The sequence below is a fragment of the Chelon labrosus genome (assembly GCF_963514085.1).
Source record: "Chelon labrosus genome assembly, chromosome: 7".
NCBI classification, from domain to species: Eukaryota; Metazoa; Chordata; class Actinopteri; order Mugiliformes; family Mugilidae; genus Chelon; species Chelon labrosus.
Window position 1 is genome coordinate 26863717 of NC_140343.1, and position 26936 is coordinate 26890652.

Below are 26936 nucleotides of genomic sequence, written 5' to 3' on the forward strand. Positions count from 1 at the left end.
GGTCATTATTAGGGCTTCCAAATGGGTGGTAGGTGGAGAAAGGCTGCAGGGAGGGCTTCGCCTCCCCCCAATTAGGGCCTACATGGACGACATGACGACAGCAACGTCAACCACTCCTTGTACCAGAAGATTGCTGGATAAGCTAAATAGCAACCTGCAGTGGGCTAGGATGAAAGTGAAGCCTATCAAATCTAGGAGTATTTCTATTGTTAAAGGAAAGGTAGTAGATAAGAAGTTTGTTATAAATGATGAGGTAGTTCCCACAGTGCTGGAGAAGCCAGTGAAGAGCTTGGGAAGATGGTATGATGCAAGTTGAGGCAGGAAATGATTCAAGACATTTCAAGCATAGACCGGTCAGGGCTACCAAGTTAAAACTGTGGTGCTGGCAATTTGGTTTACTGCCCCGGCTAATGTGGACACTGACGGTGTATGAGGTTGCCCTTGCAAAGGTAGAAAAGTTGGAAAGAATGATTAATTCATTTATCAGAAAGTGGCTTGGTGTCCCACGCTGCTTAAGTGATACAGCCTTGTATGGGAAAGGCATTCTGGAGCTCCCAGTTACCAGCTTAACAGAGGAGTTTAAGTGTGCTAAAGTTAGACTGGAAATGACGCTTACTCAGTCGAAGGATCCAGTGGTTAGGAGTGTAGCGCCTACTATTAAGACAGGGAGGAAGTGGAAGGCAAAAGAGGCAGTGCAGCAAGCACAGGCAGGTCTTAGGCATAGGGATATCGTAGGTCATGTACAGCAAGGGCGTGGAGGCCTAGGGCTGTGTGCAGGGAAACCTCTGTGTAGCAAGGCATCAGCAGTAGAAAGGAGAAAGATGGTAGTGGAAGAAGTACAGAAGCAAGAGGAAGCAGTTAGATGCTCGAAGGCAGTGTCGCAGGCTAAGCAGGGTCAGTGGGTGAACTGGGAGAGTGTGGAGAAAAGGAAGTTGAAGTGGAGAGAGCTTTGGACCATGAAGGCTAGCAGGATTAGATAATGTTAGGGGCTACTTATGATGTGCTGCCAACTCCCCAGAACCTAAACCAGTGGGTAGGTGAGGATGCTGCCTGTCTACTGTACACTTGTGTCTGCACGCTTAGACATATTCTGACAGGTTGTAAGGTTAGTTTTTCCCAAGGACGTTATACTTGGCGTCACAATCAGGTACTGAAATGTTTAGCAGCTGCAATTGAGGAAAAACAGGTGGATGTAAATTCCATAGCCGTTAACAGAGAGAATAGATGTATTAAGTTTGTACGGGAGGGAGAAAAGGCTAGACCAGCAGGCATCAGGCATAACACGGGACAGCTAAGAGTCGGAGGAGCCTGGCAGATGAGAGCGGATTTAAATGGACAACTGGTTATTCCAGCTGAGATAGTTAGCACTCGACTACGGCCAGATCTGCTGTTGTGGTCTGAGCCAGAGAAAGTAGTGTATTTCATAGAGCTGACTGTTCCGTGGGAAGATAGAGTTGAGGAGGCTAATGAGCGAAAAAGAGCTAAGTATGCAGAGTTAGCAGCAGATGCAGAGCAGAATGGATGGAAGGCTTATGTCCGCTGCCGTGGATTTGTGGCAAAGTCGGTGATTGCTCTGCTGAGTGAGCTGGGCATACGAGGGAGAAGCCAGAGGACTGCGGTTAGCAACATGTCCCGGGCAGCAGAGAGAGCCAGCGACTGGTTATGGGTGCGCAGGAAGCATGCTAGCTGGGGAACTAGCTAAGGTAAGGAAGGCCGCATGTAGGCCACGGTCGATTTGTTTGTTACGCGATTTGTTTGTTTGTTACGTGTTTCGGCCCGCAGCAGCGGGGCTAATCATGGTAGATTTGTTTGTTTGGCTCGTGGTTATTAGTTACTATATTAGTTGTTGATAGACATCGAATGGTGAGGGAAACAGGGTTGTGCAGTGGCGGTGTGGAGGGGGGTGACTCCAGGACGCTGGAAGTCACTGTTAAGCCTTCTCGAGGTGTCGTGGGCCTAACTTAACGAAACATCGGTGAAGGGAGGTGCCCACTTGAAAACCCCAATGACATGCTGCATACTGCTGTTGTCTTTTTGTTACGTGGTAGCTATGGTTAGCTGCTGAGCGGGCCATACAAGCCAGCAGCGTTTAGTTAGTTTATGTTTTACAATGTCTGAACTATGCTGCTCAATGGGCTTACAAGCCAGCAGCTTTTACTTAGTTTATGTAGATTATAGATTAATTGTCATATTATATGACCATTGGTATTGGTTTGGTAGGGTCTCTTAGCTGAACAGGGCCTCTAAATGTGTTTTGCCTGGGATTTTGGCCCAAGGGATTATAACATCTTATCCTGTGTATTACTGAATACTGCATCAATGCTGTCCTTGATGCATTGTGAGCAGTAGATGTGATTGCATGGCAGCCCCACAGGATTCTGAGACTCTCTAGTGCAGTGGTTGGATCCCAACATTTTCACAGCCCGTACCCCTTCAGACATTTGACCTCCAGCCATGTACCCCCTACTCTCACGCACTTGTAGCAGCTAGAAAAAGAAATGTCTGTGAGCCTGACTGGTGGTAGCAGTTGAGGTCTCTCTGGAAGTGCAATCTATCCGTTTTAGCCATTTATCCATTTTTGCCGGTTAGCTGGGCGACCTAGTTTACCTCAGACTGATGACTTGACAGCTCAAATGACAGTTATCTGAATTGATGACAACATAATTTAAAGACCCAATCAAGAACGAGATTTGCTTGTTTCTGGGGGGAAAATAACTGTAGCGAGTATAGCTATATCATCAGGAGATTTGCACCTGCCCACCAATCACAGACATTTCAGGGAATCTGTGTCTTTCTTATTTAGGTGACCTAGCGCTAGCTACATTAGCAGCAAACTGATACATAGCTTCAAAGCCAATTGTCCTACAATCTAGTTATTAACATGCTTCATTCACATGAAAAACGGTCTTTTGATTTTTCATTTAGGTGGAGAATCAGAAAATGACAAAAATAGGGCTGCTCGATTATGGCAAAAATCATAATCACGATTATTTTGATTGATATTGTAATCACGACTATTAAAGACAATTATTCATTGATTTCAGAACAAGCATTTATTGAACTTTTAAATCTGGTATTTCTTTTAACACAATAAGTTTGAACTGAAAAACAAGAAAAATACAAATAAATAAGAGAAAAATATATTAATAAAGTTAATTAAATAATACGTAAAAATAAAAAATAAGCACTATCCCAGACTTTGGCAGGGCCAGCATGGTGAATTTTTTTTAACAATTTATTTTTAATTCGCAAGATTCCCAAGCAACAGTTACCCTCATTGGTCACAGAGCAGGGGCCTCACGTACGAACGTTGCGTGCTTACAAAAACGTTACGTACGTACTCGCTCACGTAAAAGTTCAGATGTATCAAGAGTGAAATGTCCGGGAATTTTGTACGTGGCTACGCCAACGACGTGGCTGGCGTAAGTAGGATTCTACAGATGTTGATCCTTTGGCGACACTTAGAGGTGATGCCGGGAAACTGTCATCAATGTGAAAACTAGCCTATTACTCCGACCGATCGGGACTGTGCCGGTCGACCCTGAGCAGAGCCATGCCAGCAGTGTGGGACGGAGTTATCCGCATTTCAGCCAGGTATATCAGATTCCCGTACAATGCATCTGAACAGGTCAACATTAAAGAGCAATTTGCAGCGAGAGACGGTTTTCTGAATGTAATCGGAGTGTGCAGTGCACACATTGCTATAAAAGCGCCATCGCATGAATTTGTAAATGTCAACAGGAAACATTTTCATTCGATCAGTGTACAGATCATATGTGATGCGCAAATGCAAGTAAACATTGTGGCAGCGCGCCAAAGAGGAAATTTTTGCGCATCTCCACTCCAGTGAGTAGCGTCTCCAATTCGCTTTCTGTGAAGTTCTTATTTTTTCCCGTCTTACTCATCATTCTTATGTTTTCGTTTTCTGATCGCGCAGAGAGGGGAATCACAGGTGCAGGGTCAATTTAAATATAATTTGCATATTTAAAAGAGGCGTGGACGGGGAGTTGCATATTTAAAAGGGGCGTGGACAGGGAGGAGTCGGGTACGTCCGATTGGGATGTACAAAGGAAATGTGCTTCGAAATGCTTCTAAATCTGAGTTTACGTCACGATTTAGAAGGAAATCTACGCAACTCTTCGTACATGAGGCCCCAGGAGACAGACTGGGAATAAGTTTACCGTAAATGTCCATATAAAGCGCCTGGTTATTCCTTAAATCCATTGACATTTTACACAGTAGCTACTTTTTATTTTCATGGTAATACGGGACAAAGTGCGTCAATAGGAGACACGTAGGCTACTTTCGTTTGTAAATACGGTTTATATTAACATATGTGCTACACATAAAGTGCATTGGTGCTAGTAGCAAATCTCTACTGGCTACCATTAGCTAGTGTAGTTAAGTTAGCCTTGACAAGAATCCAATGCTACGTGATTTTGAAAAAACGTACTTACAGAGGTGGCCAGTGGTGGCCCTGTGGCGGTTGCTGTCGCTGTGGAAAGACTTTGTATCGCCGCCAGAACGGCTCTGCCGATGTTCTCCGCTAACGCCGATTCATTCATTGCCATGTTTGCAGAGCGACCATGGCCGACAGTACAGTGTACCGGGTTTAGGCGGGCGAACATGACACCCGCGAACATTACAGATCAGTCAAAGTGAGATCCCTTGTGGCTGGCTATAGTCAGGTCGTCCCGCACCCTTCATAAAAGTGACACTAACTCAAAGTACTCTTCAAATAAAGTTTCTCCAAACGTGTTTGTTATTTTAGGTAGTTATTATCACGATAATCCACGTCCAAAAGTCTATTTCCCCGGATAAGATGGGTTTTATTCGTTATTTGACACTATAAACACAATCTGACCTTCTCGAGCTTTTATTTTGCTACTTCTGGTTACCGGCATTTGAATTTGCATATTAGTTAAATATTAAGTTTCACCCGAAATATTTAGATTTAACATTTAGATTTAGATTTAGATTTAGATTTAAGATTTAGATTAAGATTTAACATTTAGATTTAAGATTTAGATTTAGATTTAAATTTAACATTTAGATTTAAGATTTAGATTTAGATTTAGATTTAACATTTCGATTTAAGATTTAGATTTAGATTTAACATTTAGATTTAAAATTTAGATTTAGATTTAGCATTTAGATTTAACATTTAACATTTAGATTTAGAATTTAGATTTAAATATTTAAAATATCTCTAAGTTGACAAATATTGTTGTAAATGTGCAAAAAATTGACTCTCAAAAATTCACACCAGTTTTTTAAACATTGTTTGAAGCTAAATGTGACAAAATGTTGCTGTTATTTTCAGCATGAGCCGCTTTACAAACGGCACTCGTGCCGCCCCCCTTGTGTCATGAAAAAATGCCGCCCCGGGCGACTGCCCGGATCGCTCGTGCCTAAAACCGCTACTGGGTACGCGTACCCCAGAATGGGAATCACTGCTCAAGTGCACACCGCACACTGTAGTCCATGCCTTCAGGAAAATGTGACCAGTGTCAAACAAAGTAAATTAAGGGGAGCTATAAACATTCTTTAATATTTTATTTAAAATAATCAAATGAACAAACCATTACCTGAAAATCAGATCTACTGCCCCTTGTTTGCAGGAATTCAGTACATCAATTACAGCTTCAAAAACCTTTATAGACTTCACATCTGAGTTTCCCTCTAGTACCTTCGGAACAGATAAGATTTGTAGGACAGGTTAGAACAAAAAGAATTACGTATGTATGTTTTTTGTGGAATATGTTTGTGGCAAAAAAAAATATCTACTGACCCTGCTTAAGGTTTTAGAGTGATTTAGGACGAGTGTCCTGAGCTGCATGTCTTCATTTTGGAAACCCAGTAGCATGTGTTCCACAAACAATGAGAGGAAGTAGATGCGCATCCAGCCAGTTCTATAAAGTATTGTAGAACATAATCAGTTTGTTGTGGAAATGTGTGCAGATTCTACATAATCTAGGACAATATTTTACATCTGTGCAGTTTCCCTAAAGACACCGGAGAGAGAGCTGGAAGTTAAACGACCACCTCACTCATTAAATAAGAGGCCCTTACAATGTGAAATTGCACCACTTCTCCTTTTCCCTTACGCTTAACAAGCCCAGAACTAATGTTTCATGAGAAAAATGTTTAGCATAAGTTATATGGTACTTTTGAGAACCAAGTTTACAATGTGCCCCACAAGGTGCAAATGAAAACAAACTGAAAACCCAAAAACACAATCCCTCTGGCTATGGCTCACACCAGCGTGTACGAATGAAAACTCCTAAAAGCAGACCTGTTTACGACCAGACCTACCAATCCAGTATCGAAACCATTTACTGAATTTGGAAGAGTATTCTGCTTATAATACTTTTCTTGTGCATCAGTATCTTACCTGACATCAGTGAGTCGTTCTTTACATCGCTCCCCATAATGTTTAGCAAATTGATGGGAGCAAATCAACTCCAAAGACGCTTGCAGCCTCTTCACTTGCCTCAGCCAGCCCTGGCAGAGGGTATCGGTCTCTAAATTTGGGGATTCCAGGCATTCAACACAAGCCTTGGCTGCAAGGACATCCAAAATCTACAGGACATCAAAAGAGTTTGCATTAATGTAATGATTAATGTAGTTCTCAGCATTTATTTACAAAATCAAAACATTGTCTTGACGAATCTTAACTATAAGCAAGTCTGTGACACACTTAAAGGCAAGATAAAACAACACAGAGTTTTTTATAATTGCTTATTTTATAATTAAAGAATAGTCGAGGTATAATGAATAAATGGGTCTTTAAATTACACAGATTAAACTTCTTTATCTTACAAAGAAACAGATCAGATAGAACAGACAGAAGTGCTTTTACCATCTCTGGACAATGTCTGCTGTGCTGGTTTCTTCGCAAAGGAGGAACAATTTGAGGTTGAAGCGAAATCATCCGTGAGAGGTTCTGAAGACGGCTCTGGAAGAGATGGTAGGCGACGTGGATGTGGGGGAGAGAAAACCCATCTTCTTCTCTTGTTCGTTTCTGTACCTCTTCAACACAGCTGGCCAGGGCATGGCACAGGAGCTGAGGAGTAAATGCACAAGTTGACTGTTAATACTGCGTTGGTCTTATCAGGAATATAATGACTGGCCTTTACTTTTACAGAAACTTTCAGTGAAGCTCAAATTCAGTCCAGCCCAAGAGATTTGGACATTCCTCTTGTTGAAATTATTGGGAAAAAAAATAAGAGCAAAGAAGAGTAGTGGTATTGCACTAAGAGACTTATTCTATACTTTATTTATACTCACCTCTGATTCTTCATGTGATGGCATGAAGGTCATGGAAACAAAATCCCGTAGATACCTTTCGAAAAAATCTTTCCTAATTTTTTCATTCACTTTATTAGCCATGTAACTGCCAAGTGGAGTATTCAAGAACAACTCATCAAAGTGACTGAGTGAAGGACCTACAAAGAGAAATAAACAATGCATTGTTGGAACTTAGGCCAGAAAAGAAACGTCTGTCGCAAAGATAACACCTGAAATACATAGGATATTTAGAGGATAATTCTTGTGCAGAATGCATTTACATATGATACTCATGTAGCATATTTACTTTTATGTCTGAATGTTTGCATCATGAGCCCATCCAGGAAGTCTTTAATCCACCAGCTGAAGGGCATGAGACAGCGCATGCTGTTGCCACCTATGATATGGCTTTGAACCATTAGTACCCCAGAGCTTTAAGAGAGCAGGATAAAAACAATATATGAGCAGCGGTTCTATAATCCAAACAGCTTCACTTTAGTATGCTTTAGTTCAGGACAAAAAAAAAACACTTAGACACAGAATACGACAGAAACAATAGTGTATTTTGTGAAATCTATTGTTAAGATCAAGAATATAACTAAATGAAACCCGTTTACCAAAGAGATACTCACTTGCTTTCCTTCCTCACATAGGGCACATCAAGCATCTTTTTGCTACCGAATATCTCAAGCCACAGGTTCATGATGTCATCCCCACTATCGAGCAGAAGGTCCAAATTGCAGTCTCGGTCAATGACTGAGACCAAGTAGGCGAGGAGTGGAGTAATGACTGCTTGGATTTTCCTCCAGAGTGTGTGTCTGTGAGGAATGAAGATCAGTGTGAGTTCAGTCAATAAAAACTTACCCTCACTCATCCACCACTCACTCTCTTCCCTTTTCTCCAGTCAGCTGACTATGGGAGTTTCCAACTTAAACCTCTCAGATTTTCAGATCTCAATTCTGTCAATCATGTAATTCCTGTCAAACTTTCAATATGTTCTCCTTTACTGCAGTAAGCTGTCATTTTAGTTCAAAATTGCCTCAGCTTTACTTCCATAGCCCAAGTCCAGCTCATCAGCTTCTCCTGATGCATACAAATGACAGAGCAAACAAAGAATGGACTCACAGGAAAGTTCCTCCCTCTTGAAGAGCACTGAAATTAGAAGCTTCACTTAGAACCCATCTGTCTGGACTGGGAACGCTGGCCTCATAATCCTCTAACAAGGAGTGGAGACGCTTCCTCAAAATGTTTCCAAATGCACCTTAAAAACAAAATGAATTAATTTCCAAACTCTTTACTGCACTCAATGTAGGTGTGTGTAGCTTTGGTCTGATCTCAAATGAGCACCCTCAGTGAGTAATTTTCTAACCTTGTTGCTGGTTTCCATCCAGAAGTGTGAGCAGATTCTCAACTCTCCTAGTGCTGAGTTCTCCATTGTCTGTTGAATCTCTGAGCGTGCTCACTGCACTCTGCACACAACTCCTCACCAGATCTGTGGCGTCGAACACATCTCCCAAAACCTAAAAAATATATATATATATTTAGTAAATAAGCTTAACAGACTACGCCCCAGCACATGGAAAAATGTCATAGAAATTAATTAAAAAAAAAAAAAAAAGGGATTCATAAAGAGCTTCTCAGTTTACTGACAAGTGCCAAAAACAATTGCTTTTTGAAGCCCTAATTCACAGCAAATCTTACTCTCAGCTGTAGATAGATGCTTCCTATTTTAATGTCTGAGTCAGCTTGGCCTATTCATACTCACTTCCGGAGTTCTGATTTTTTTATTTTTCTTTAATGACATTCCTCCGAGTCATTCCTGATTTGTCATCCTGTTATATTACCAGTGTTCCTGAACTAGGGATTTCCCAAAATTTGAAAAGAATTAAGATGTTTATAATCTCAGTTTAACAAAGTTTTTTTCAAGTCACTCTCAAAACATACTTCTGTCAAGGGTCCAAACACAAACTATAAATGGGTGGTAAATAAGACTTACAGAGGAGTCGTCAGATGAGTCGTCATTTTGCGGCACACCTAAGTTATCTTCTATCTCCATGGCTTGAAAAGAGAGAGAATTATATTCATTTACTTAAAACATGAAACATGCAAAAAAAAAAACAACTTGAAGAATTACCCTCAGGTGGATCTTCAAAAAGACCACTCATGCGTAGATCTTTCAAGGAATGAACACCAGAAACAAACTCTTTCGATCTTCTGAGATCATCAATGTGAACAGACCTCCAAGGACCTGCAGAACATCAAATTGAAGAAGACGCAAGATTCAGGTTAACTTCATTCCTTTCATTTTGTTTTTACTGTTAATATATAGCACTATGTGATGCGTTTTGTGTATCACAATTAGGCTATTTCCGCCATTGTCATTGTCACATCTGCTTTCCCACATTTTCCCATAACTTCCTTCTAGTTTTTATTGTTACTACAGTTGTAGGTGACACAAAGTAGGACTAACCGCCTTGAAATCCAACATAGGAGGTTCCACCCTCCATTCGAGGAAGTTTGGTGACAAAGTACACAAATATCTTTGTGCCCTCAGTAGCACCACACTTGTTGATTTCATTGATGCAAGAATATCTGACAAGTACAAACATCAAGCATAAGTAAAAGAAAAAAGAAAACGATATGAGATTTTGTATTAATGTTATTAGATTATTAACACAGCAAATATATATATATATATATACAACTGTCTTCATACTCACTTTGCTGAGGAAAGAATATTCCCTCTGTGGAAGTCTTCATCATACTCTGTTTGGATAATGAGCACTTTGTGTGCACATGTTGAGCTGAGAAATTCCCTAATACCAAGACAAAGCCACACTGTGAACACGTATAGTCATACACATACTGTATTATGAATGTGTGTGATCAACTTGACGCCACAAATAGGTCCAAATATATGTATCTATTCAGTACACTGCACAGTATAACAGTTTTATAACTGAATCTCAATCATTCAGGTAGATTGAAGTTGGAACCTTAGAGGATGTGTCATACTTCTTATTTTGTAACTTACATACCTGATTTTCTTGAGGAAAGAGTATTCTGTGTCAAACTGCTGCAGCGACAGCAGCTTGATGGCATCAATCTTAATCACACTCTGCAATTGTTGAGTGTCTGCTGCAGTCAGCAGCCTGGAAAATGTTGTAACCTACAAAGCAGCAAAGGAGCTAAGAATTAATTTGACTTTAATTATATTTTTTTCTTCTACTAGTCTATATTAAATGAACTACTTGGTCCTGTAAACTTGCAATAACTAAAATTACAAGTTAAAACTAATACAAGTTAAAACTACTTCCACTTCCACAGAAATATTTCTGGTTGAGGAATGTATTCACAAAACAGAAAATCTAAAGCTATACTCAAAACTTATCACGGGCATAGTTGTATAGCTTGTAAAAACTATTCACCTGGACAACAAAAACATGCCTTGTAGCTGGATGAATTCTCACGATTGGTGATAATATAGATGGGACAATCAATAGCTTCAATAGCTGGTTTTAACAATGCTGTACGGTTTAATATAAATAATATTTGATAACACAATTAAAAAGAAATTACCTCAGTGAATAATGCATGTGATTGTTCCAAATGCTGAGTGTGATACACAATGTAGTCTCCCAATGAACTGTGCATCTCCTCTTTAACGTATTCCTTTATCAAATGTTCTCTTTCCTCATCAGGCAGTCTGGATTTGTCCAAACGAACAACCGAGTCAGGAGTGGCACAGTTCAGCAGAATGTCTTTAGCTTTGTGCAGAGTATCCTGAGCATCTGTTTCAACACTCTGATTCTCTGTTACTTGCAGGACCACAGACGAGCATGCGTCTGAGTGGTAGCCGATGAAGACATCCCTTGGAACATACTGTTTTCTTGGGGAGAGTTGACTACTAAATGACACAAAATCATTAACCCACTCCTGAAGTTGTCTGGCAATGTCCTTCTGTTCATTTCTGAGAACAGTGTTGATGTCAAGGTAATGTTTTTCCAACCTGTTAATGAGTGGAATTGGAAACTGCTTGTAGACCACTTCTTTCTCTTCAATGACAATGAGCCTGAAGTTTTGGTGAACTCTGCATTTCACACGATGTGTTCCTAATCCAAGGTCAACATACTTTTGACCCCCTAACGTCACATAGTATTGGTTGAGGGCATCATACAGACTTTCATAGAGGTTCTGAAGGTTCAGAAGTACAACGGTCTGTCCGGTCTCCATGCAAACCTTGACTCGATTGATGTTCCTACAAATCTGTGTGTACTCTTGATCTTTTGGGAAACTAGACCCAAAGATGATCTCTGGGTGGATTTGATGATCGCAGAATATCTTTTGCAAAACTGGAAGTGCTGCATAGTTTTTTGTAAGGATTAGAAGGTACCGACTTTCCTCCACTTGGGAAGCTGGAGCAATGCTTTGCTTAACCATATCAAGGGTGGTGATGCTGGCATTGGCAAAGTCATCTCTGAGTGCTTTGCTGAATATGTCAATCACATTGACATCATCTTTTCCGCTGAAGTTTCTCAGGACTGCGCCAGTGATCTCATCAGCAGTAGGGCACTCATTGGATTTTTTGGTAACTGAAAATACCATTTTGATCAGACTGTAGAAATCCCGCAGACCAAAAAAACCTCTGCCATCTGTACATACTGTCATGTATCCTTTCGCAAAAGGCAAAAAGAGGTGTTTGATCTTTTCAAGAACGTTTTCTTCAGATGAGCAGATTCCTTCAGCACTTTTGATGAGCTCTTGCTCATTTAGATCTCCACGGGATACAAAAATTCCACGATTCATCTTGGCAGGGTCCAGTGCCCAGTTAGATATGCCAATGAACCCAACCCTTTTATGAGGCTGTGGCTCGTCATCAACACAGCCCTCTTCCAGTAATGGATGCAGTACTTTCAGTGGCATTTTTGGGGAATCCTCAGCCAATCCAATTTCATCAAGAACAACTACTGAAATGTAGTCATCCAAGTTTTTGCTTTCTTGAAAGCGGGCACATTGTCTGAATGTGTTGATGATTCCATCAGGAGTTGAATGAGGGCTACACTGAAAGGACACAAGATGTATCTGCTTCAGCCTCTTGTAGAGTTCAGAATGTGATGTAGGGCCCTGCATTGCATCTGCAACTAGGGTTTTAGACAGTGATTTGGAGCTCCCTGGTTTCCCCACAATAAACAAGGGAATTCTTAGCTCAATGCAGACCACCATCATGAAAAAGTTCTCTTTCAAAGCCTCATTTCTGGCTATTGTTTTACCCATGTGTACCCTGTTGAGTAAGAGGTCCTGCATGAGCTCAATTTCCTGCCGTATTCTCTTTGGTTTGTACTCAGGGGGAAGAAACTTGCTGATAGTTTTCTGATATCCCACTTTGCTCTCCAAACAGGCCTGATAGCACACGCCAGTGGCCATCAAGAGTGACCAGATTACTCTGTCATTAGCAGGTGAAAACGGTAACTTTGTTTTCTTAGACTGCTGCTGAAGGAAGGCCTGGAGATCTTTGGTAAACATGGCGTGATGTTTGCAGAACCACACAAATACTTGCATGCAACGTTCAACATCCCTCAAACTGACAAAGCTGCATTCATCTTTCCTCTTCCTCATGAACGTTTGTGATGCAGACAACACTTGACTTATAGTTTGAATACAATGCCCCTCGATCGAGATGGCCTTTGCCTGTCTTTGCACTATTTGTTTAATGTACATTTGCTCTGAAGAGTCACTGAGCTGCCCAAAATCCCAAATTAGAGGAATCATGCTGGGTGGTAACACATGAACACGATACACAAGTTGGCGTAGGGGAATGGAGCCCAGTCTGTCTTCGGTCTCCTGAGCCCTGACCCGGTAGCCTAATCCGGATGCCTCTAGCCTGTCAATCATCTTGTCTGTATGTTTCCTGTAAGGGTTGCAGGCAGCAATGATCTGTAGCCCTGATTGAGAGCAAAGCTGTTGTCCCTGCACTGACTTATCACAAATGATCTCCTTGATGCTGCTGATGGCTTCTGTGGTGTTAGCCTCATCAAAGAAAAGAACAGAGTCAAAACTGTAATTTTCTTTGTTGGCCTTTGCAAGAGTTTCTGCTTCCTTTACTTTCTCGTAAATCATTTCTGATGTAGTTCCTCCGTGGACCTTAACCAGTTTCATGTTTTCTGCCTCTGTTCCACACCTTCTCAGTTCACTCATAAACTTTATGAGTCTAGTCTTACCGCATCCAGTCTCACCCATTATGATGACAGGAATGCCACATCTAAACCGCATATGAATTGCCATCATTTTGAGCATATTGTCAGTGGTCAGTTCATATGTTTCATCAGGATCTGTTGGCCACTTGATGCCAAGCACACTGCACAAGTGCTCAATCTTGTCAGCTCGAGGAAGATGATCAAAGTCGATATTGAAAGGAACCTTCTGAAGTTTTAAGCCTTTGTACAGCTCTTGAGTCATGATGTTTCTCTTTATCACTTCTCCTGTCAAGGGATTTATTGCATCAACGCCTTTCTGGTCATTTGGCTTCAGGTGAAATCCAATGAAAGTCATCGAGGTGTGGTCATCATTAAAAAAGATGTATGGATGTTGTTCAGATTCCCATCTTTTTCGAATTAGGAATGGAGCCAAGTCTTTTTCATTGAGCCCACTGACGTCAATTTGTTGCCTGCCTGGGCTCTGGTCAGTGATGCATAGTGATGGGGTTGCAAAGTCTTTGGACATCAAGATCATGAACTCAACCACAAAGTTTTTAAACCCATTAAGAATGTCTCCAACAAGCTCAAATTGGCAAAAGACTGAACTCTCACAGTCTTTTAACTGAAGATTCAGGAACCAGACAAAGTTATGTAGCTCAGCCCATGAGGGATCTATTATGCCACAATAGATTAAGAGTATCTGAAGACACTTTGCATGCGTTCCTTCAACCCCCTTGTAAGTGAAACTTTGAAGAGTTTCATTGTTGTGAAAGCGTGTGAGGTACTGGTATGGTCTTTGATAAGCTTCACTCCTGAAACATTTGTCATCCATAAGGGGATCATCGTTCTCCATGTTGGTATTTCTTTCTCTCTCCATTTCCAAAGCCATAACTTCTTTTGGTGGATGACAAAACACCTTGGGAAAAACATCCCAGAATGCAAAGTTTTCCTTTTGCCCCTAAAAATAAACATAAATGAGTAGGTAAGTCTAAACTTTTGATCACTGCTAAGTTTAGACATAGCTATTCATTCAAAGGTATTCTTTTGATTTCACAATTTTAAATGTTGTAAAACAATAATAAAGGCATTTAGAAAATATTAAATTTGAACATATTTTTGTTTGTTTACATTGTTGTTTACCACATAATAGCACACTATTTTGTTCTGATGTCTTCAAAAGTCTGAAGTAGTAAAAACCACAAAAACGATTACAATGAGTAGACATGGCAGTAGTTTTGTAGTACTATGCAGTAGTATTAGTCTCCAAAACTCTACACATGGATACAAATAATAGTAAATACAAGGAATGTCATTAGGTTAAAGTACTTTCAGTGTTTCTTTCCATCACAGCGAGGTTCATATCTCAACTTACAGATCTTGTGACATATCTGGGCTGATCATTTGTGGATTCCAGTAACTCGATGACATACAAGTGTTTGTGGCTGCAGTGCCACATCTGCCCATCTGAATCCATCAGGTACCGCAAAAAGAAAAGCTTGTACAGAAATTCATTCAAGCCTTTCCGCACCTGTGTATTATAATTTGCATTATTAAGACAGAAAATCTTAACGCTCTGTAAACCATTAAAACCGCATCATATACACAGATTTTATTAAAACATTATTAAATGAATTAAAGTAACATACCGAGGATGTGACATCAAAGTGAAAAACGTTGAGATCTTTTTGCTTCGGTGTGTCATACAAAGACTGGAGAACCTTGTGGTCATCAACCTCATGCTCAGTGAGTGGGATGCTCTTCTTAAAGGCAGTTTCTTGTTCAACACTTTTCTCCAGCTTTTCATACAATCTCTGGACATACAATGACTTGCCTGCAATAAGGAAATCAAGACAACTCAGCTTACTAAAATTCAAAACTTGAAAACGGCTGCATCCACACAAAATGAGTTGTGAGCTATGGCATCTTCACCAAATTGACAAGATGGGTGCAGAAAATACAACTGAATGAAGTGAAAACAAGAAGGAAATAAGTAAAGTAGCACAGATTATTATTTTGTTTGTGTTTTGTACTGTACATATAGTACTCACCTACTCCTGCACGCCGGGAAGTGACAATGCCAACATAATGGCCACCTTTGAACACAGCATTCTTGTGATCAGAGCTGAGAGAGTAATGCCTGGACAAGTACTTCTGGATATTTTCCAGTGACTCTTGTGGCACAAAGTCTCTTTTGTACTGGCTGAATGCCGTAGGAATGTAAGTGTGCTCTTTTTCAGAGCTGCAAAAGATTACCAGCCTGTAATCAGTTTTACATAGGGAACGCAGTTTCTGAAAACACTTTTCCATTGCACAGCTAACATCATAGGTTAGTTGGTCTGCCCAAAGCATTGTGTAAATCTTCTGGCCAATGTCGCCTGGTGTGAGACATCTCCTCAGGAAAAGCTCTACTTGCTCCAAAGATGTTGCAGGGGTACATAAGAGAACCTCATCATAACTAGGTAGTGGTTCATAGTCATTGGTCATGTACAAGCAGATACTTGAAGTCAGGATCTCATCCTGTGGGCAGATTAGGAGATTAGGCTGTTTTGAGGAAAGGCCTTTTGGAAGACTTCTTCTGAGTGATTTGTCTTTTGTCTCTGAGAGTACTACTTCTTCCCATTCATTCTGATTCTGGTTTTCTGTGGCAGTCATCATTTTTAATAGACCTCCTAAACTCCTTATATCCAAAAGGTCATGGAAAAATACTTCCCCATTCTTCATGAACCCATTCCACAACTCTTCCAGTTCTTTCAAACGGACTGTCTGGCCTGTCTCATCTGCTGGGTCACCATATATAAAATGACTGACGAAAGATGTCTCACTGACTTCATTATCCCTTTTTCCAGACTCATACTGATTTTGAAGCCTTCTCAGTGCACTCCAGACATCTGTTGTTGTGCAGTTAGGTTTGATGAAAGAAAGCATCATCAATGCTTTGTCCTCTATTTCTTCATCAATATTCGTCGGAGTGACAACACTGCACAGATAGAATATTTGTTCTGCCGTGAAGTAGTTTAGGTAGTAGTAAACAGATCTCTGTTCATCCATGAAGTTATGCCAGTCAATGAGAAACAACTCAATCTTCTTGGACAGCGATGTAAGTTGTTCAACCAGACTCCCATTTACTTGGATGCAGTGTAGGGTATTGCAAAAGTTGATTTCCATAATGATACATGGGTCACTCCGAGTTTTACAAAACACCTTTGCCTCCCAACATCTGAACAGTGGGTTTCCCGCAGCATGAAGGTCTACACAAGCTCTGGCAAGTCTCTGGATGTTATCAAACACCTTAATATGAAAAATAGGTGAGATTACAGGCACTGTACAAAACCAATTCCATTAATGTGCAGACTTAAATCAGATTTGAACTATAAATAACTTAAGGAACAACAACAAACCATACAATCAATATACAAACCTCAGTGAAATGTTCCACTTCACTTTGATTTTGTTGCCCTCTTCCAGACATGAGCATAAGTTTATTTTGCAGTTCTTTCAAGTCATCGTAGGTACATGTCATGATTTCCCCATGTTCATCATGAATTTGCAGCATCACTGAAGTCTCTAAATCAAGCTATAAGGGAAAAATCAATAAATAAAATTTGTGTCTTTAAGTTCTCTAAAACTATTGCCAAATATACGTGGTAGTTTTTATACACATACTATGGAAACTTTTTCTTAGGTCTGGGTAAGAATATTCTACTTGAAAGGGAAACTGTCTAAGCAGAAAGTGGTTAACAAATGAAAAGTGTTTATTACTTATAGTTTCTTACACTAAAATAAAAGTACAAAAAAATATGCAGATGAAACATTAAAAGTATTTTGTACTGAAAGCAACCCTGTATATTCGCTAGTTACTAGCAATGTGACATGTGTAAGCATTGATTTCATGTAACACATTTAGTTTACCTGTTTCTGGTTTTGGGCCTTGATGGTGTATATTCCCCTTTCATTAATGGATGTGGCCAAGGATAGTGATGAAAGTTCAACAGATCCATGGCTTTCCCTAACAGTCTTTAACCAGTCGAGTTGACGTGCCGTATCCCGCTGAAATGAGAATGAAGTGAACTCATTTTACATGGCTGTTTTCACTACAGTGTCTACGGTGTTAACAGTTCAACTGAGATTATTTCATCTTAATCGTTGGTATCGCTTCATCTACGAAATATCTCATGTCACTCCTCTGTCCAGTACTTTGAAACGACCTTCTATAGTAGGTACATGTACTGAGTCAGAAATATTTTCAATTTAATTTTCAAAATAAGTTGGTTACGCAACAAATTAGTTATTTGGTTGATTGTGGTATCAGAGAAAGTTGAGAGAGTATGGTGGAAGCATGAAGATTGATATCTCACCAGCTTCTCTGGTATATTTCTGTCGTTATCAAGGGCCTTCCACAATTTTGACAATGAATCCTCAAAGTCTTTAAACCCGGAGTCCTGTTGCAGTCCATACAATATGGATGAGTAACCAAGTACAGCATCATGGAAACAGCCCACTCGATCCACATCCAGGTCATTTTCTCCAGCAGAGATGGATGCCAAGTCAACAAAGACTTTCAGCTCACTGATATCTGCAATTCAAAGCCTCCTTTAGCTGTGCTAAATGTTGTTTTCAATGCCGGGTCACTAACAAAGGCATCTACTGAGCTACTGTACCTTCAAGTTCTTTTTTAATCCACAGGACAAAATCTTTTGTCTGACTGAGTTCCTGAAGACATTTCTTGCGATCATCTGTAATGTCTTTCAGACTGTTTTTCGCACTTATTAGGGAGTCATCTATGTAATTCAGGTTGTATGTCTTGAAGTTCTCTTCGTCCTGAAAGATATATTAACAGTGTGAAATTTTTAAGTGATGATTTGTTTTTTGATTTTTTGTTCTCTAAATCTAGGCTTGGTTGTCTGTCTCTCTGTGCTAGCCCTGCGATAGACTGGACATCTGTCCAGGGTGTACCCTGCGTCTCGCCTCTCTTGGGAAACTTACCATGTGCAACAACTTCTCCAGTGCACTGAAGTCTCCCCCTGGACACACTGTGTTCCTGATTTCCATGATGATTTTGGAAGTTTCTATTGCTAGATGAAGATCCTGGTACTGTTGAATCTGGGAAATTCTTTCTCTGATCCACCTTCTGTCGTCAGATTGGTTTACTCTGCACATGGTGTTTAAATCTTTCTCCAGATCTTTGTACTTTCCTTTATAGATGTTGAAAATGCTGTCTATTTCCTCCAGTAACAGTTCTCCACTCTTCAGGTTATCATAAAGCTCTTTGTACTTGCTGTAGCAGCTCTGGAATATTCTGCTGCAGACCAGCTCAAGGTTGTAGATTTCTTCATTTTCATCTGGGGCTTCGGTGTCATCTTTATCGGATTGTTCTCTTGACAGCTCTTCCACTCGATTTTTCCAGCACATTTTAAAAATTAAGCTGTCTTTTATGGCATGCAGTTCTGAAGCCATTTCACGGGTTATATCACAAAGATTAAAATAAGTGATCTTCCCAGTTGTTGAAGAAGTCTGTTTATCAAGAATGTGGACCTCCATTAACTCATTCAGATTCATTGTTTCAATGTTCTGGTTAAGTTTTGTGTCCAACTCCTTGAAGTCAACTGTGGAACAAAAAAATATATATATATATAAAAAAGTTTGAAGGTACATTCATTCATTCATTCATTTTCTATACCCGGTTATTCCTGTTAAGGGTCGCGGGGGTCTGCTGGAGCCTATCCCAGCTGTCATCGGGCAAGAGGCGGGGTACACCCTGGACAGGTCGCCAGTCCATCGCAGGGCCGTTTGAAGGTACAATTAGGTCCATATATGTTTGGACAGTGGCATTTGTTTGTTATTTTAGCTGTTCATCAAAATACATTTAGGTTACAGTTGCATAATGACCATTGGCTTAAAATTCAGATTTGTGGCTTTAACGTATTTTCATCCAGTCTGGATGATTCACTTATGTGGCTTCTTCTTATGGAAAGTGAAACAAGCCATCCTTAGGCTGAACAAAAGCGAATGTATCAGAGAAAGAACCGAAACATTAGGAGTGACAAGATCAACAATTTAGTTCATTCTAATAACAGTGTTGAGCTCTGAAACATTAAATGGCCTGAGACTAACATCAACAGAAAAGAGTAGTGATGGATGATCCCAGGATTCCTTTAATGGTAGAGAAAAAACCCTTCACAACAGACTTCTCAAAAGCACAAACATATTGTTCACCACTGGGTGCAAACCAGTCATAAGCATTCATTAAGAATAAAAAAATTAAAAAAAAAGAACTAAGATCAACCTGCAAGAATAAAAGAAGAAAGAAGAACAAAGTGCTGAAGCCTTGGGACACCTCATGATCTGAAGCATCATGACTGATAACTTGCTGAAGACAAAACTAAAGGCAGACAGACCCAGGAACAAACAGCAATGTCAATTCCCATAGAAGTGAGGTTAAAGCAAGCAAGCCAGCCAGCGAGGCCTATTGTACCTTTGATATGTTCTGGGAGCTCCTGGCAGACCTGCAGAAGACCCTTCACTAGCTCTTTCTCTGTTTGGATATCTTTAAGTTCCTTTCTTCGTTGTTCCAGTAATCTTTCCATGTTTCTGTCATCTTTACAACGACCATCATCACAGAGGACATCTAGAGAAAGATAAACACTTTTATGAAGACAAATAAAGAAGCAGATATACTAAAGTGAAATTTTACTCAGAAAAACACCAAGTGGAACTGCAAAGCCTTCACCCATGCATGGATCACTTCTACGTACAGTACCAGTCAAAAGTTTGGAAACACCCTCTCATTTAATGGTTTTTCTTTATTTTCATGATTATTTACATTGTAGATTCTCACTGAAGGCATCAAAACTATGAATGAACACATATGGAATTATGTAGTAAACAAATAAGTGTGAAATAACTATTTCTATATATGATTCATGTTTTAGAGTCCTCAAAGTAGCCACCCTTTTCTTTGTTGACAGCGCTGCAAACCCTTGGACTTCTCTCAATGAGCTTCATGATGTAGTCATCTGAAATGGTTTTCACTTCACAGGTGTGCTTTGTCAGGGTTCATTTGTGGAATTTCTTGCCTTCTTAATGGGGTTGGGACAGATTGCTTGGGCCAAGTGGCAATCTGTGCTTTGGCCTGAATACAAATTTGAGATTTTTGGTTCCAACCGCTGTGTCTTTGTGCGACGCAGAAAAGGTGAATGGATGGTCTCTACATGCATGGTTCCAACTGTGAAGCATGGAGGAGGAGGTGTGACGGTGTGGGGCTGATTTGCTGGTGACACTGTTGGGAATTTATTCAATATTGAAGGCACAGCATGGCTACCACAGCATCCTGCAGCGACATGCTATCCCATCCAGTTTGCGTTTAGTTGGACCATCATTTATTTTTCAACAGGACATTGACCCAAAACACACCTCCAGGCTGTGTAAGGGCTATTTGACCAAGAAGGAGAGTGATGGAGTGCTGCGCCAGATGACCTGTCCTCCATAGTCACCTGACATAACCCAATTGAGATGGTTTGGGATGAGTTGGACCACAGAGTGAAGGCAAAAGTTCCAACAAGTGCTCAGCATCTCCAGGAACTCCTTCAAGACTGTTGGAAAACAGTTTCAGGTGACTACCTCATGAAGCTCATCGAGAGAATGCCAAGAGTGTGCAATGCAGTAATCAAAGCTAAGGGTCGCTATTTTGAAAAATCTAAAGAGTTATTTCACACTTTTTCTGTTTACTACATAATTCCATACGTGTTGATTCGTAGATTTGATGTCTTCAGTGAGAATCTACAATGTAAATCAGGGGTGCCCATTACGTCGATCGCGATCGACCGGAAGATTGCAAAGCCAGTGCGGGTAGATCGCGTGCCATTGAAAAAAAATGTTTTAGATGTTACTCTAAAACAATTATCTGTTGCACCTCCAAAACAGACAGCAAGACAAAAGTTCATCTTTATTTATTTTTATTTTATATTTGCAACATGCCCTCAGTTCAGCGGCACACATCCACTGCCACGCACAACTTCAACAACAACTCAAGACTACCATCTATCTTAAAGAGGTTGCATATGCATATTGAAAAAAAAAAAATAGATTTGTGTGGACAAAGCCAGGGGTTCATGGCATTCAGATGGATTTGTTTACACATATTTCAAAATACTCAGCACTCAGATAACATTTGAAAATGTTGCGTCATTGTACCAAGTTGTTAATCATGTTGCAATCGTCTTCAAAACTCACTGCTTATGTAATAACTGATTATTGGACTTCATTACCATTTTGAGAACTTCCAATAAAGGGGGGTTATAAAAGGAGAAAAAGAGATACGTAAAAGAAAGCCTCTGAGGAGAATAGTGGGGGGAAAAAAAGACAGATATACAGATATTCATATTTACCCAGCTTCAGCAAATCAACAAATGCACATTCCTTCAGGAGAATCTGGTTTAAAGTTTTCATTTGGATCTCTCCACTGAGGAACTTCATTGACACAGATTTAAATGCTGAAGTCGCCAAAGCAACTCTGATTTGAGCATCTTCTGACAATTTGTCGGCCAGTTCTCCTGCACCTGGAAAACGAGAGCGCAAACAGAAACAGTAAAACATTTTAGAAGTTAAAGTTTAAATCCAAGTTAAGTTCCAAGTTAAAATCAAGATCACTGCCTGCCAGCATTTGCTTTCATGTCATTATTATTTTCCATCTCTCTCACACATGCACATGTATGTTCTATGTTGCATTTAAGCTTTTACCTGCCATTTGGAAGACCATTTTAGCCATGGGCCAGTTTACAATGTACTGAAATATCAAGTCTTCCCCTTCAATGTAATCTCCTTTGGAATCTGTGGGCCATGACTTCTGCACAACAACTGACATCAGCTTCCCGAACTTTGTGATATCATGTTTCTTCAACAGCCCTGACAAAGCTTTACCAGAATTATCCTAATCAGAAAATAAAAACAAGACAAATAAGGTCATACACGACAATTAATATTAATCCAAGTAACACAATCATTAGAATACACTGAAGTAAATTGTCTGGCAAATAAATACTTAGGTTACGAGAACTGAGGAAAAACTTGTACTATGCAATGGGAATTAATGACAGATCTGCCAAGGATACACTATAAACGATGAGGCAAAGAAATAAATGAAACAAATAAATAAAATCAGAAACCTCTTAGTATATATTTTTATTAAGCCCACGAAATTGAGGTAAGTAGAAAGGAATGTTTAAGTTGTTTTCTGCTAATATATGTATTTGACATTCTGTAACATTAGGCAGGAGTGAATGTCAATACTGTATATGTGGTTAGCAAATTATGCAATTTAAACACACATAATATGAATCATTATTATGTATTTGCAAACTGCTTATTCATACCTGGCAAACACATGCAGCTACCTCCATTGCACACTTCTCCATCGTGTTGCACAGCAATGGACTTGTCTTGCTCAGTTCTTCCATCGTGTTACAGTATATTCCGATTTGGGCCTCTGGTTTTTCCTGGCACAAAAGCATATATCCTCAGTTTTGTTTATCAAGTGTGCATTTACAATTTGAAACCAAAGTAAATCTGGCCTTACTTTTTTCAGTTTCCCTTCAAAATCCTTCATGAATGTTTCTCTCCAGGACGAAAGGAGTTCCTCGTGACTGAAGGGTACAGAGAGTAATTTCTTCCATACCTACAAGATAGACATGTGGCTTTTAATAGGTGATCAAATTTAAAGTACAGCATACAATATAGATTTTTTGTCAAAATATATGAATTCATTTTTGCTTACCTTAATTTCATTCCGGTCAGAAAAGTCTGAGGTCCATTCGTTGAGCAGTTTGTTTCTGAAGGTATTTGTCCTCCATTTCCTCATTGCCTCTAATGTAGCCCTCACTGAGTCTTCATAAATCCTTTTTCTTGCCTGTAATAGAAGTTATAAGTTATTATATACAGTATATCTTAATGAAAATAAAATAAAACTTAATATAGATAATTCGTTTAATGTAAGACTGAACTTTTTGTTTTTAAGCATTACGATTTAGCAAGTCTGTATTTCCAGCTTTGCTGAAAGAGAAACAAATATAAGATTTTCTTAACACAATAAATGTAATTGTAGATATACAGTTCAGTGTATACCAGTTGTTCACATGATTAAAGAGGAGAGACACAAAATATAGTCATCTAAATAAGATGCATTATTTCTATTTCTATATATTTTTGTATTACCTTTATTCAACTAACAACTGTCAACTGTCATTATGGGAGCAACAGCAACAAAACAATTTCCTTGAAGGATTAATAAAGTATTCTGATTCTGATTCTGATTCTGATGACAAAATGAAAGAATAACGCTAGCTGTAAACTGGTCCAACTATTTCAAGGCTTGATTATGGCTTAGTACGGAAACGGACTGTAAGGCAAGTCTCACCTGGGAATCAGTGTGGCCATATGTCTCGGCAATCAGACCGACCAGATCAAGGAAGTGAAGAGGAATATCACAGAGGTTTGAATCTTTTATGTGATGGCAGACTGACTCAAGAACCTTTACAGCAGTTTTCAGACAACACTCTCCATATCTGTCATCGAAACTATGAGGAGAAAATATTTGAATTACTATTGCTTGAAATTCATTGTTTTTACTCCAGAGACATTGTATTACAATGATTTTTTTTTTTACCTTTTGCTGCGATGTCTCTCTCTTTGGATAAGATGAGATGCAACGTTTCCCAAACTCTGGTATCAGAATAAAACATTATATTAATTTTAAGACACAGAGTCATTAAACAGTGACTAATCCAAGAACCTCATGGCTTTTATCTAGCATATACCAGCGATAAGTGATTTTTTGTGTTTGTTTTATTCCCACCATGGGGCAGTTGTGGACACCATATTGACAAAGTATCTGGCCACCTTGCAAATGTCAAATCCTATATTTTCATTGAAAATAACAATAGCCAAAGGGAAAAAAAAAAAAAAAAAAAAAAAAACTTATACAATTAAATTGTAACAGTTGCATAAATGTGAGAAAAGTTATCAATTCAGGTGACAATTCTCTATGGATTTATCACTATGAGTAACTCATAATGTTGCCACATTTTTTTTCAAATTGTTTATTGATAATCTGCCAGTATGAAAGATTTATAATAATGGATACATACTGCGTCGACTGAATAAGTTATTTCCAAACTGATGCTGAACCGCAAATAATGGAGAATATCCAAGAGCTCCACTTTCACATTGGTTATGAAGCTCAATAGATCGTCCAAATGCAGCAAAGACATCCAAGGGTGAATGAGAAGGAGATCAACATCCACCAGGTATGCATGTTCTTTCATGATCCTGATCAAGTATAATAAAGACATTTCAGGTAATTACAGTATCACTAATTGTTCATCTCATATCTCTCTGGCCGTACTCAGTTCATTCAGTTAAAAACATTTACATCCCGCTCATCCCCATTTCTCTGGTGTTCCCCAAGGGTCTGTTCTTGGGCCTCTTTTATTCATCATCTACCTCATCCCCCTTGGCCAGATATTTCATAGGTATAATATTAATTTCCACTGTTATGCGGATGACACCCAGCTCTATTTGTCCACCAAACTCAGCTCCACCTTTCCACCCACTTACCTCTCGGACTGTATTCAGGAAATCAGAACCTGGTTCTCCACCAACTTCCTCAAACTCAACAGTAGTAAAACTGAAATTCTTCTCATTGGCACCAAAACCACCTTATCCAATATAAATAACTTCTCTATTCAAATTGACAATTCCCCAGTCTCCCCCTCTCCCCGGGTTAAGAGTCTGGGTGTCATCCTTGACACCACTCTTTCTTTCCGTTCTCATATTACAACATCAACCGTTCAGCCTATTTTCACCTACGCAATATCTCCCGTCTCCATCCATCCATCTCAACTGAAAATACTGCCACTCTTGTCCATAGCCTGGTCACGTCTCGTCTGGACTACTGCAACTCCCTTTTATTTGGTTTACCTGACAAATCCATCCATAAGCTACAACTGGTTCAAAACTACGCCGCACGAATCATTACTAGAACCCCCTCCATAAGTCACATAACACCGGTCCTGCAGCAACTCCACTGGCTTCCTGTCAAATTCCGTATCAACTACAAAATCCTACTTCTCACCTTCAAGGCATTAAACAACCTCGCCCCTCAGTACCTCACTAACCTGCTCCAAATAAACATTCCTGCCCGCACTCTTAGGTCATCCTAATCACAACAACTCACCATCCCACCTGCTCGCTTGACCACCATGGGGTTCAGAGCTTTCTCCCATTCAGCCCCCTGCCTCTGGAACGCCCTCCCTCCTGGAATACTTAAAAAATTCAGACTCAGTCACCACCTTCAAGTCTCAGCTCAAAACTTATTTATTCAGACAGGCCTACTCCATTCCATAGTCTCACTTCTATCTCCCATTCTATCTGTCATTTGTGTATAACTATATGTTCTATGTTATGCTTGTGTGTACTTTAATTGTGTTTTATTTTAACTATTTCGTGTATTTTAATTGTGTTTTATTTTAAAGAATTTTGTACGGTGACAGTTATAAATAAAATGTATTGTTATTATTATTAATATTCCCAATAATGTCAAATCAGCCATAGAGAACTGTTTTGGGTTTTAAATCTGCTCTTTCTAATGACTCTGTTTGACATCGTTCCCTCTGCTGCTGTAGCACTGTTTCTACACTAATTTAAAGTCAGAGTTGATTATAGTGACCAGGCAGCTTTCACTAAATATTAACATGATGTTTATCGGAGAATAGCACTTACCTAGCATAACTTCCCATGTGGCTAGGCAGGTCTTTGCTTCTCCATGTGTCAAACTGTGGATCCAAGTCAAATGGGACTGGCTTGAATGGTTTGCTTTCTCCTCTCAGTAGGTGAATCAGAGGGATGACCAAGACCCACTTCTTAATATTGCGTTGTCTAGCACTGTTGCAAAGCATCTCAACAGTGTTTGCAACCCTATACCAATAGATAGTCAGTATTTAGTATCATTATATGTCCTCAAAGAACTTTTTAAGAAATCTAAAGTCAAGTTAGGGCAAACTACTGCATTCACTATCTTGGTAAATTACAATCTTTATTATAATAATAAAGAGTTTGTGATTGAACTTAAATCAAACATCAGTTACCGATTTTTATGTGTCAAAGACTTTGCAAAGTCTTCCCAGAAACGGATGAAATGGTGTTGAGGCTTATTAGGCAGACAAAGAAGATCACACAGATTTGATAGCTGATCTGTCAAGCTCTCCTTCAAATATCTGTTGTAGACAAGCAGACCAATAACTCCGGCCTGCAGAGGTGTTAAGAGGGATCGTTCTTGCCCCGTAGTATTTAGGATGTATTTGTCCAGGAAACATCTGAGCAAGGATTTCACCTGAAAGAAAAAAAACAATAGGTTGGTAATGTTTGTGGAAAACAGCATTTCTTATTTCTTCGACAGATTTT

The 26936-nt window shown here is 39.6% G+C and overlaps 1 protein-coding gene across 1 annotated transcript in view; it reads right to left on the reverse strand.

Moving 5' to 3' along the window:
* LOC311490354 (E3 ubiquitin-protein ligase rnf213-alpha-like) overlaps positions 1-26936 on the reverse strand; it is a 94171-nt gene that overhangs the window by 19375 nt on the left and 47860 nt on the right. Inside the window, exons 12-45 of the mRNA XM_084547802.1 lie at positions 26621-26865; positions 26256-26450; positions 24623-24803; positions 24142-24197; positions 23893-24052; positions 23254-23385; positions 23056-23154; positions 22853-22975; positions 22221-22410; positions 21869-22039; positions 19957-20109; positions 18468-19087; positions 18143-18302; positions 17840-18057; positions 17394-17531; positions 16903-17058; positions 15533-16772; positions 15131-15315; positions 14857-15012; positions 10870-14442; positions 10329-10459; positions 10011-10106; positions 9761-9882; positions 9425-9538; positions 9287-9348; positions 8660-8810; positions 8416-8551; positions 7923-8108; positions 7598-7722; positions 7291-7448; positions 6863-7066; positions 6395-6582; positions 5792-5912; positions 5589-5689 (exon numbers count right to left, since the gene is read on the reverse strand). Coding sequence (XP_084403928.1) covers positions 5589-5689; positions 5792-5912; positions 6395-6582; positions 6863-7066; positions 7291-7448; positions 7598-7722; positions 7923-8108; positions 8416-8551; positions 8660-8810; positions 9287-9348; positions 9425-9538; positions 9761-9882; positions 10011-10106; positions 10329-10459; positions 10870-14442; positions 14857-15012; positions 15131-15315; positions 15533-16772; positions 16903-17058; positions 17394-17531; positions 17840-18057; positions 18143-18302; positions 18468-19087; positions 19957-20109; positions 21869-22039; positions 22221-22410; positions 22853-22975; positions 23056-23154; positions 23254-23385; positions 23893-24052; positions 24142-24197; positions 24623-24803; positions 26256-26450; positions 26621-26865 — 10046 coding nt within the window. The remainder of the gene's footprint in view (positions 1-5588; positions 5690-5791; positions 5913-6394; positions 6583-6862; positions 7067-7290; positions 7449-7597; positions 7723-7922; positions 8109-8415; positions 8552-8659; positions 8811-9286; positions 9349-9424; positions 9539-9760; positions 9883-10010; positions 10107-10328; positions 10460-10869; positions 14443-14856; positions 15013-15130; positions 15316-15532; positions 16773-16902; positions 17059-17393; positions 17532-17839; positions 18058-18142; positions 18303-18467; positions 19088-19956; positions 20110-21868; positions 22040-22220; positions 22411-22852; positions 22976-23055; positions 23155-23253; positions 23386-23892; positions 24053-24141; positions 24198-24622; positions 24804-26255; positions 26451-26620; positions 26866-26936) is intronic.